The sequence below is a fragment of the Biomphalaria glabrata genome, chromosome 9 (genome assembly GCF_947242115.1).
Source record: "Biomphalaria glabrata chromosome 9, xgBioGlab47.1, whole genome shotgun sequence".
NCBI classification, from domain to species: domain Eukaryota; kingdom Metazoa; phylum Mollusca; class Gastropoda; family Planorbidae; genus Biomphalaria; species Biomphalaria glabrata.
Genome location: NC_074719.1, coordinates 27,577,174 through 27,590,264, shown reverse-complemented (window position 1 = coordinate 27,590,264; position 13,091 = coordinate 27,577,174). Strand labels below are relative to the sequence as shown.

The following is a 13,091-nucleotide window of genomic DNA, read 5'->3' as shown; positions in this document are numbered from 1 at the left end:
TAACACACACACGTTCTCTCTCTCTGTCTCAAACACACACACGTTCTCTCTCTGTCTAACACACACACGTTCTCTCTCTCTGTCTCAAACACACACACACGTTCTCTCTCTATCTAACACACACACGTTCTCTCTCACTGTCTCAAACACACACACACGTTCTCTCTCTGTCTAACACACACACGTTCTCTCTCTCTGTCTAACACCCACACGTTCTCTCTCTGTATAACACACACACGTTCTCTCTCACTGTCTCACACACACACGTTCTCTCTCACTGTCTAACACACACACGTTCTCTCTCACTGTCTCACACACGCACGTTCTCTCTCTGTCAAACACACACACGTTCTCTCTCTGTCTAACACACACACGTTCTCTCTCTCTGTCTCAAACACACACACACGTTCTCTCTCTATCTAACACACACACGTTCTCTCTCACTGTCTCAAACACACACACACGTTCTCTCTCTGTCTAACACACACACGTTCTCTCTCTCTGTCTAACACCCACACGTTCTCTCTCTGTATAACACACACACGTTCTCTCTCACTGTCTCACACACACACGTTCTCTCTCACTGTCTAACACACACACGTTCTCTCTCACTGTCTCACACACGCACGTTCTCTCTCTGTCTAACACACACACGTTCTCTCTCTGTCTAACACACACACGCTCTCTCTCACTGTCTAACACACACACGTTCTCTTTCACTGTCTAACACACACACGTTCTCTCTCACTGTCTCACACACACACGTTCTCTCTCTCTGTCTCAAACACACACACGTTCTCTCTCACTGTCTCACTCACACACGTTCTCTCTCACTGTCTCAAACACACACACACGTTCTCTCTCTGTCTAACACACACACGTTCTCTCTCTGTCTAACACACACACGTTCTCTCTCACTGTCTAACACACACACGTTCTCTCTTACTGTCTAAAACACACACGTTCTCTCTCTGTCTAACAAACACACGTTCTCTCTCACTGTCTAACACACACACGTTCTCTCTCTGTCTAACACACACACGTTCTCTCTCACTGTCTAACACACACACGTTCTCTCTCTGTCTAACACACACACGTTCTCTCTCTGTCTAACACACACACGTTCTCTCTCACTGTCTAACACACACACGTTCTCTCTCACTGTCTAACACATACACGTTCTCTCTCACTGTCTAACACACACACGTTCTCTCTCGCTGTCTAACACACACACGTTCTCTCTCTGTCTAACACACACACGTTCTCTCTCACTGTCTAACACACACACGTTCTCTCTCACTCTGTCTAACACACACACGTTCTCTCTCTGTCTAACACACACACGCTCTCTCTCTGTCTAACACACACACATTCTCTCTCTCTCTGTCTAACAGACACACGTTTTCTCTCTCTGTCTCAAACACACACACGTTCTCTCTCACTGTCTAACACACACACGTTCTCGCTCACTGTCTCACACACACACGTTCTCTCCATCTATTTCACACACATATACACATTCTCTCTCTGTCTCTCACACACACGTTCTCTCTCACTCTCTCACACATACACACTTTCTCTCTCTTTGTCTCAAACACACACACATTCTCTCTCACTCTCTCACTCACACACGTTCTCTCTCACTGTCTCACACACACACGTTCTCTCTCTCTGTCTCAAACACACACACTTTCTTTCTCTCTGTCTCAAACACACACGTTCTCTCTCTCTGTCTCACACACACACGTTCTCTCTCTCTGTATCACTCACACACGTTCTCTCTCTCTGTCTCAAACACACACACACGTTCTCTCTCTGTCTAACACACCCACGTTCTCTCTCACTGTCTAACACACACACGTTCTCTCTCACTGTCTAACCCACACACGTTCTCTCTCTGTCTAACACACACACGTTCTCTCTCACTGTCTAACCCACACACGTTCTCTCTCTGTTTAACCCACACACGTTCTCTCTCTGTCTAACACACACAATCGTTCTCTCTCTGTCTAACACACACACGTTCTCTCTCACTGTCTCAAACACACACACACGTTCTCTCTCACTGTCTCAAACACACACACACGTTCTCTCTCACTGTCTCAAACACATTCACACGTTCTCTCTCACTGTCTAACACAGATACGTTCTCTCTCACTGTCTAACACACACACGTTCTCTCTCACTGTCTAACACACACACGTTCTCTCTCACTGTCTGAAACACACACACACGTTCTCTTTCACTGTCTCAAACACACAAACACACGTTCTCTGTCACTGTCTCACACACACACACGTTCTTTCACTGTCTTACACACACACATATACACGTTCTCTTTCTCACTTTATCACACACACACACGTTCTCTCTCTCTGTCTTACACACATATACAAGTTCTCTCTTACTGTCTCTAACACACACACACACACTTTTTCTCTCACTGTCTCACACACACACATATACACGTTCTCTCTCACTGTCTCTCACACACACACGTTCTCTCTCACTGTCTCTCTCACACACACACGTTCTCTCTCTGTCACTGTCACACACACACACGTTCTCTCTCTGTCACTGTCACACACACACACACGTTCACTCTCACTGTCTCACACACAAACACGTTCTCTTTTTATTGTCTTTCACAAACATATTATCTCTTCCTTACTGTCACACACACTCATGCTCTCTATCTCTCTTATTGTCTCTCACACACATATTATCTCTCCCTTAGTGACACACACACACGTTCTCCCTCTCTTTCTTACTGTCTCACACACGTTCTATTTCTCTCTCTCTCATTGTCTTACAAACGTTCTCTTTCTCTCTCTCACTATCTCACACACGTTCTCTCTCTCAATGTCTCACACAATTTCTCTTTCTCTCAATGTCTCACACACGTTCTCTTTCTCTCAATGTCTCACACAAGTGCTCTTTCTCTCTCTCTCTCATTGGCTCACACACGTTCTATTTCTCGCAATGTCTCACACAAGTTCTCTTTCTCTCTCTCTCTCTCTCACGGTCTCATACACGTTCTCTTTCTCTCAATGTCTTACACACGTTCTCTTTCTCTCACTGTCTCACACACGTTCTCTCTTTTTCTTACTGTCTCACACACGTTCTCTCTCTCTTTCTCACTGTCACACACACGTTCTCTTTCTCTCTCTCTGTCTCACACACGTTCTCTTTCTCTCTCTCTCTCTCTCACTGTCTTACACACGTTCTCTTTCTCTCTCTCTCACCGTCTCACACACGTTATCTTTCTCTCTCTGTCACTGTCTCACACACGTTCTTTTTCTCTCTCTCTCACCGTCTCACACACGTTCTCTTTCTCTCTCTCTCACTGTCTTACACACGTTCTCTTTCTCTCTCTCTCACTGTTTTACACACGTTCTCTTTCTCTCTCTTTCACTGTCTCACACACGTTCTCTTTCTCTCTCTCTCTCACTGTCTCACACACGTTCTCTTTCTCTCTCTCACTGTCTTACACACACACACACATACACACACGTTCTCTTTCTTTCTCTCACTGTCTCACACACACACACGTTCTCTTTCTCTCTCTCACTGTCTTACACACACACACACACACACACACGTTCTTTTTCTTTCTCTCACTGTCTCTCACACACACACGTTCTCTTTCTTTCTCTCACTGTCTCACACACACACACACACGTTCTCTTTCTTTCTCTCACTGTCTCTCACACACACACGTTCTTTTTCTTTCTCTCACTGTCTTACACACACACACGTTTTTTTTTCTCTCACTTTCTTACACACACACATACACGTTCTCTTTATCTCTCTCTCACTGTCTTACACACACACACACGTTCTCTTTCTTTCTCTCTCACTGTCTCACACACGTTCTTTTTCTCTCTATCTCACTGTCTCTCTCACACACACACGTTCTCTTTCTTTCTCTCTCACGGTCTCACACACGTTCTTTTTCTCTCTCTCTCACTGTCTTACACAATTTCTTTTTCTCTCTCTCTCACTGTCTCACACACACAAGTTCTCTTTATTTCTCTCACTGTCTCTCACTCACACACACACGTTCTCATTCTTTCTCTCACTGTCTCTCACACACACACGTTCTCTTTCTTTCTCTCACTGTCTCACACACACACGTTCTCTTTCTTTCTCTCACTGTCTTACACACACACGTTCTCTTTCTTTCTCTCACTGTCTCACACACACACGTTCTCTTTCTTTCTCTCACTGTCTTACACACACACACGTTCTCTTTCTTTCACTCACTGTCTCACACACACACACACGTTCTCTTTCTTTCTCTCACTGTCTTACACACACACACACACACACACACGTTCTCTTTCTTTCTCTCACTGTCTCTCACACACACACGTTCTCTTTCTTTCTCTCACTGTCTTACACACACACACGTTCTCTTTTTTTCTCTCACTGTCTTACACACACACACGTTCTCTTTCTTTCTCTCACTGTCTCTCACACACACTCTCTCTCACTCTCCCTCTTACTGTCTGACACACACACACACACACGTTCTCTTTCTTTCTCCCACTGTCTCATACACACACACACACAAACACACACAAGTTCTCTCTTTTGCTCTATCTGTCTATCTATCTATCCATCTATCTTTATTTTTTTATTTATTACATTAGTCAACAGAGCATTACACCCCTAGCAAAGTCAGGTAGTTTAGATGTACTCTTTCTATAGACTATTCTAACTGCTGGTCTAAGCAGGTGTTCACATTTGAGCCCAACAAGAATGTCATAAATTACAATCAAGTCTTGTCCTGCACACAGTTAGACTGCTGTACAATCTCATTGTCAAGAACGTCTTTCACAGCCAAGACTAAAACAAAGGCACACATGTATTGGGATATGTCAACTAGAAGGAACAGTGACTTGTCCGCCTGCTCTGAACTCTTCAACTTTGAGAGTTCTTTTGTTATCAGGATGGGCGGAGTCAGTTACAAATCACGCAATCCTTCCCTACTGATAACCTTCTAGTGGTGAACTATTACTTAGCTAGTAGAGCTAGCATTGCCCGTTACACAAGTAAATAATAAATAGAGATTTATAATCTAGTCTTTTAATATTGATGTCAGGTGTTGTTTAGTTTTCATGTTGTTTTAATTTTTATGTTGCTTGGTTTTTATGTTGTTTAGTTTTTGTGTTATTTAGTTTTTATGTTATTTAGTTGTGTTTTTTTATAGTTTTTATGTTTTTTTTAGTATTTGTGTTGTTTAGTTTTTGAATTGCTTAGTTTTTATGTTCTTTAGTTTTTATGTTGTTTAGTTTTTATGCTGTTTAGATTTTTTGTTTAGTTTTTGTCTTGTTTAGTTTTTGTGTTTTATAGTTTTTCAAATCAATCTATCTCGAGTCTTCCCATTCAGTAAGTCATGAATCAAATCAATCTATCTCGAGTCTTCACGTTCAGTAAGTCAGGAATCAAATCAATCTATCTCGAGTCTTCCCATTCAGTAAGTCAGGAATCAAATCAATCTATCTCGAGTCTTCACGTTCAGTAAGTCAGGAATCAAATCAATGTATCTCGAGTCTTCACGTTCAATAAGTCAGGAATCCAATCAATCTATCTTGAGTCTTCACGTTCAGTAAGTCAGGAATCAAATCACTCTATCTCGAGTCTTCCACTTTCAGTAAGTCAGGAATCAAATCAATCTATCTCGAGTCTTCACGTTCAGTAAGTCAGGAATCAAATCAATCTATCTCGAGTCTTCACATTCAGTAAGTCAGGAATCAAATCAATCTATCTCAAGTCTTCCCATTCAGTAAGTCAGGAATCATATCAATCTATCTCGAGTCTTCACATTCAGTAAGTCAAGAATCAAATCAATCTATCTCGAGTCTTCACGTTCAGTAAGTCAGGAATCAAATCAATGTTTCTCGAGTCTTCCCATTCAGTAAATCAGGAATCAAATCAATCTATCTCGAGTCTTCCCATTCAGTAAGTCATGAATCAAATCAATCTATCTCGAGTCTTCCCATTCAGTAAGTCAGGAATCAAATCAATCTATCTCGAGTCTTCACATTCAGTAACTCAGGAATCAAATAAATCTATCTCGAGTCTTCACATTCAGTAAGTCAGGAATCAAATCAATCTATCTCGAGTCTTCACATTCAGTAAGTCATGAATCAAATCAATCCATCTCGAGTCTTTACGTTCAGTAAGTCATGAATCAAATCAATCTATCTCGAGTCTTAGCATTCAGTAAGTCAGGAATCAAATCATCTCCATCTCGAGTCTTCACATTCAGTAAGTCATGAATCAAATCAATCCATCTCGAGTCTTCACATTCAGTAAGTCATGAATCAAATCAATCTATCTCGAGCCTTAACATTCAGTAAGTCATGAATCAAATCAATCTATCTCGAGTCTTCACGTTCAGTAAGTCATGAATCAAATCAATCTATCTCGAGTCTTCACGTTCAGTAAGTCAGGAATCAAATCAATCTATCTCGAGTCTTCACATTCAGTAAGTCAGGAATCAAATCAATCTATCTCGAGTCTTCACATTCAGTAAGTCAGGAATCAAATCAATCTATCTCGAGTCTTCACATTCAGTAAGTCAGGAATCAAATCAATCTATCTCGAGTCTTCACATTCAGTAAGTCATGAATCAAATCAATCCATCTCGAGTCTTCACGTTCAGTAAGTCATGAATCAAATCAATCTATCTCGAGTCTTAACATTCAGTAAGTCAGGAATCAAATCATCTCCATCTCGAGTCTTCACATTCAGTAAGTCATGAATCAAATCAATCCATCTCGAGTCTTCACATTCAGTAAGTCATGAATCAAATCAATCTATCTCGAGCCTTAACATTCAGTAAGTCATGAATCAAATCAATCTATCTCGAGTCTTCACGTTCAGTAAGTCATGAATCAAATCAATCTATCTCGAGTCTTCACGTTCAGTAAGTTAGGAATCAAATCAATCTATCTCGAGTCTTCACATTCAGTAAGTCAGGAATCAAATCAATCTATCTCGAGTCTTCACATTCAGTAAGTCAGGAATCAAATCAATCTATCTCGAGTCTTCCCATTCAGTAAGTCAGGAATCAAATCAATCTATCTCGAGTCTTCAAATTTAGTAAGTCATGAATCAAATCAATCTATCTCGAGTCTTCACACTCAGTAAGTCTCAGTAACTTTGTTTGATTACAATTTCCCTGGACGGAACTCTTCTTGTAATTCCCTGAATTTGTTTTTGTTAGTTAATAAAAGACTCAAAATATAAATCACATAACGAAATTCTTTTACAATACTATTGGTTATGTCTGTACATCTTATGTCTGTACATCTTATGTCTGTACATCTTATGTCTGTACATCTTGTGTCTGTACATCTTATGTCTGTACATCTTATGTCTGTACACCTTATGTCTGTACATCTTGTGTCTGTACATCTTATGTCTTTACATCCTATGTCTGTACATCTTATGTCTGTAGATCTTATGTCTGTACATCTTATGTCTGTACATCTTATGTCTGTACATCTTATGTCTGTACATCTTGTGTCTGTACATCTTATGTCTGTACATCTTATACAGTCAAATAAACAAGTTCATCTGTTCATATATTAACTTTCTAAATTCACAATGTGGAGATGTTCAGACTTCAGTTAATGAGTTGTCTACACTTTGTTGACATTTGGATTTGTTCATTTAGTTTTATCAACAAAATGTAAAGGCGCTACAATCAAATGGACACTTCATAAAATGTCACGGAAATGAATAGAGAAATCTTCTTCTGAGATATTTAGAAATAGACAAATACAAAAATTGTCTTTGTCATATATATTGTCATTGTCATATTACATACTGTAATGGTCGCAGTGCTGTATACGTTTTTAATCTTGATTTTAACTAAGTTCCTAAACTTGAAGCCTGTATCAACTTGTTTAGTAAGTTCACTGTATTGTATAGAGTATAGACGTAGTTAAGCTTAAGAAGTTTGAGGGGAAGGAGCTGCCAACTCTAAGCAATATACTTTGTGAAGGATTTGGGTCTTCGAGTCCACCTCATCACGCTGCGGCCAAATAAACCTGATCACCTCGCTGGACAATTGACGGCTCAATGTCGGAGACTATCGACAATCGATGACAGTCTCATGTCTTCTGCCTGGACTGGACGCTGGTCACTTGTTTGTGTTCAAGTAATTATCTTTAATGTGCTGCTTCGGTCTGGAGTTCTTCGCGGGAATTTGACTAATTTAGTAGTAACGTCAACTGACTATGGTTAGGAAATTTCTAATCTATCTATCTATCTATCTATCTATCTATCTATCTATCTATCTGTCTATCTATCTATCTATCTATCTATCTGATGGCTGGCTGGTCGTGCGGTTCAAACCCTGTCTGCACCCATCCACCGATGTCTTGCGTGAGGTTTGGACTAGGAAGTAAATTATCTTTAACTATGAAGGAACATCAGAAACATGTAAAACAAACTAAACATCTATCTATCTATCTATCTATCTATCTATCTATTTATTTGTCTATCTGTTTACTAAATCTGCTCGGTTCACTAATGTATAATAAATACTTATCTGTCTATGTTTGCCTTGCTTCTAGTTTGTCCTTCTCTGTCGCGCTCTCTCCCCCCCCCCCCCTCTCTCTCTCTCTCTCTCAGTCAGTCAGTTTAACAACTTAAAAGAAATGAAATATTCTATTTCCTATGTTATGTTAGTACATTCAACAAGACATTTCTATTTCCTATGTTATGTTAGTAAATTCTACAAGACATTTCTATTTCCTATGTTATGTTAGTACATTCTACAAGACATTTCTATTTCCTATGTTATGTTAGTACATTCTACAAGACATTTCTATTTCCTATGTTATGTTAGTACATTCTACAAGACATTTCTATTTCCTATGTTATGTTACTACATTCTACAAGACATTTCTATTTCCTATGTTATGTTACTACATTCTACAAGACATTTCTATTTCCTATGTTATGTTACTACATTCTACAAGACCTTTCTATTTCCTATGTTATGTTAGTACATTCTACAAGACCTTTCTATTTCCTATGTTATGTTAGTACATTCTACAAGACATTTCTATTTCCTATGTTATGTTACTACATTCTACAAGACATTTCTATTTCCTATGTTATGTTACTACATTCTACAAGACATTTCTATTTCCTATGTTATGTTACTACATTCTACAAGACATTTCTATTTCCTATGTTATGTTAGTACATTCTACAAGACATTTCTATTTCCTATGTTATGTTAGTACATTCTACAAGACATTTCTATTTCCTATGTTATGTTACTACATTCTACAAGACATTTCTATTTCCTATGTTCAGGTAAAGCCAATAAGCCTTGTAATGTCGACGGTGTTTTGTTCCAAGATGGTGAGAAGTTCCAGCCCCACTGCTCTCAGTTGTGCACCTGTCAGAATGGTTTCTATGGCTGCGTCAATCAGTGCCCGCAGGAACTACAGAAACCTTCAGGTCTGTCTTACAACTAACATTTTTTTTTACATTTAACAGCTATTGTTTTGGTAGGGTATTTCATGAATATTTCATAGCTTCGAAATCTTTAGGACATTTTATATTCTGTTTTAGCTATTAAGGGGCACTTTATGCTTGAAAATTTAAAGCTTTGGTTTTGCTGTAGCACCTGAGAAGTTTTTTTTTAAAGTGACACTATGTTCAATAGTTCTTGACTTTGTTTATATTTGGGAACCATATAAATATGGAATAGATATTGTATAGATATTGTTTAGAATTTTGATATTGTATAGATATTGTAGAGCTATTCTTTAGCTTCTGATATGTTTCGTTGGTACAAGAAGAGCAAAGAACCATAACCACTTTATTCTACAACAATTAACCGTGTGACCAAAACGAAATGAATTTATTTTTATCGTGCTTCACAAGAATTGACTGAATTATTTCCCTTGTTCTTGTTTGACTCCTGCGAGCTGAGATCTCCTTCATTTAATGACATTCTCATAAAACATGTTCAATTATTTCCCTTGTTCTTGTTGGACTCCTGCGAGCTGAGATCTCCTTCATTTAATGACATTCTCATAAAACATGTTCAATTATTTCCCTTGTTCTTGTTGGACTCCTGCAAGCTGAGATCTTCTTCATTTAATGACATTCTCATAAAACATGTTGAATTATTTCCTTTCTGTACTTCTTAAGTTTCCTAAAACTTCTATTTTTTTTTGTTTTTACAAACGCCTTCGCAAGGTTTAACTCTTTTCAACTTTTGAAATAGTTTTTACATGGTTGTATCCCATGTTTTGGACATCTGGGTCTAAGTCATCAATCTGTCTAAGCCCATATCATCTCTTAAGAAGCTTCTGGTAACAGAGTGATCTATCACACGTGTGTCTTTCGTGTAGTTGGGCTCTGAATAGCTCATAGTTTTTTGCTTCTCACTGAACTAAATTGGCTCTGAATAGCTCATAGTTTTTTGCTTCTCACTGAACTAAATTGGCTCTGAATAGCTCATAGTTTTTTGCTTCTCACTGAACTAAATTGGCTCTGAATAGCTCATAGCTTCTTGCTTCTCACTTAATTCTCACTTAATTGAACACTCTGAATAGCTCCTATTTTCTTGCTTCTCACTGAACTAAATTGGCTCTGAATAGTCTCACTGAACTAAATTGGCTCTGAATAGCTTCTAGTTTCATGCTTTTCACTGAACTAAATTGGCTCTGAATAGTCTCACTGAACAAAATTGGCTCTGACTAGCTTCTAGTTTCATGCTTTTCACTCAACTAAATTGACTCTGAATAGCTTCTTGTTTCATGCTTTTCACTTAACTAAATTGACTCTGAATATCTCATAGTTTCTTGCTTCTTACTGAATTGAACTGGCTCTGAATACCTCCTACTTTCTTGCTTCTCATTGAACTAAATTGGCTCTGAATAGCTTCTAGCTTCTCACTGAACTGTTGAATCTAGCAATACTGATCTATATCTTATCTTATACATTGAAGACGTTACTTCAAAAGAGAACCGGTTTGAACCAATGTTTTTAAAAGTATTGATTACATTGTAAGTTGTATACTAGAAGTAGTGTCTTTAAAACAAAACTAATGTTTTCTTGTATTTGTAAATTTTAGTTTTATTTTTTATTGCTACTTTACTTTTTAGTGCTCACAATGAATGTAGTCGAAGCTCCATTTACAAGCTCCTTCAGCCAGTCATTCTATACCGCAAAATATCAATTACTGTACAATAATTTGTTTTTTGTATTCTATCATTATAGTTCTAAGCTATGGAAAAAGTGTATCCGCCTAATGCGATTAGTTAGATATCTGTAGCACTCTCAAGGCAGCTCAACCAGTAACACAGATCATCAACTATTATCAGACAAACTATTGCTGCGTTTTATTGTTTGCATTCTTTATTTTTGTTTCATAAAGATCTATATTGACCCATTGTTAACCTATGTCCGCGCCCTACAGAGTGTAAGCGTTTCTTGAATTTCTATCTTCTAATGACCATTGTTCACAAAAGGGACAGTCTAGTCAACGCATATTTTAGATTAATTTGTTGTGTGATAAATTCGCTAGGGCGAGTGGTATCCCCTTGAGATCGTCATTACATTATTTCTGAGCTTGAACCCTGACTGGCTGGCTTCATCTCCTAGCGTCCTTGTTGGAGGTTTAGGTTCCAATGGATTGGTTTCTTTGTGACGCCCTAAAACTACAAGTCAATGTTTTTGTTTTAAGATTGCATCAAGTTGACCTCTCAAAATCATAGTGGGTTTTCTTAACAATGACTAAAAATCCCTTAAAACAAATCTAACAAGGTTACAAAGACAGTTTGTGTGTCCACACAAGTTTACAATCGGCCCCCGAAGTGGTGCACGTAGAGACAAACAGACAGATCTAGACATTGGTCGAGGATAGAACATGTTAGGCTGTACAAAAATATACTTTTAAAAATCATTAAAAAATACATATCTATTTTACAGGATGTGACTCACAAAAAAAAAATGCCGAAATATTTAACCAAAAAAAAAGTTTCGAACCCAGGACCTTCTGCGTGTTAGGCAGATGTGATGACCAGTACATAACGGAAACACATAATTAAATTTACAATATATTTGAAATCTTTCCTTATACTTTCAGATTGATACAAACTAGACATTGATCTAGCTAGATCTAGACCTGGTTTTAGATCTAAATCTAGATTCAAGATCTAAGTCTAAGCCTAGATCTAAAAATAGATCTAAGTCTCTAAGTCTAGATCTAGAAATAGATATCAGTCTCTAGATCTAAGTCTAAGCCTAGATCTAAAAATAGATCTAAGTCTCTAAGTCTAGATCTAGAATAGATAGGCTATCAGTCTCTAGATCTAAGTCTTAAGTCTAGATCTAGAGTTAGATTTAAGTCATTCTAAGTCTGTCTATATCTATTCTAAGTCTAGATCTAGAATCTAGAGTTAGATCTAAGACTCTATATCTATGTCTAGATCTAGATCTATAATCTTAATATAGAATCTACTATATCTAGACTAGAACTCGTATATAGATATATGTAGATCTGGCCTCTATTCATTGTAATTTAGATTCAGATTGTTGTCAAGTGTATAGCCTAATGAAGATGCGTGAAAGCTACTCGGTAAAAAGTAGTTTTTTTGTGTTTTTTTTTCTTTTAATTACAATTGAAATGAAGTTCGTATTAAAATTCTTTTTAAAAACAACATTCAAATCAGTAGTCTATTCCATGAGTTAGTTAATAAATAGAAAATCTTTTTTTTTAATGATCCATTTATACTTTTTCAATCGTGTCCTTAGGTGAATTTTTTTTTGCACCAATGCGCGAATCTATGAATGAAGCTTGATTTATTAATGAAGAAGCTTGTGCACTTTTTAACAAGACTTACTTCCCCTGAAGTTTTTCATTGAAAAGTGGTGTAATTTTTAAAAAAAATATGCTTGCATATATAATTTTAAAAATTAGATTGTTCACTTTCGTAAAAGAAAAAAGTAGTCGTTGCATCAGAACTTTGAGTGATCTAAAATATCATGATGTCCAATTTTCATTTTCTCTTATAGTTTCTGAGATCTAAACGGGACAGACGGAC

The 13,091-nt window shown here is 37.7% G+C and overlaps 1 protein-coding gene across 2 annotated transcripts in view; it reads left to right on the top strand.

The window, feature by feature from the left end:
- The window catches only part of LOC106059890 (CCN family member 1-like), a 208,481-nt gene that overhangs the window by 174,168 nt on the left and 21,222 nt on the right, over positions 1-13,091 (top strand). For both annotated transcript variants that reach the window (XM_056041221.1, XM_056041219.1), the window contains exon 4: positions 9,346-9,492. In XM_056041221.1, coding sequence (XP_055897196.1) covers positions 9,346-9,492 — 147 coding nt within the window. The remainder of the gene's footprint in view (positions 1-9,345; positions 9,493-13,091) is intronic.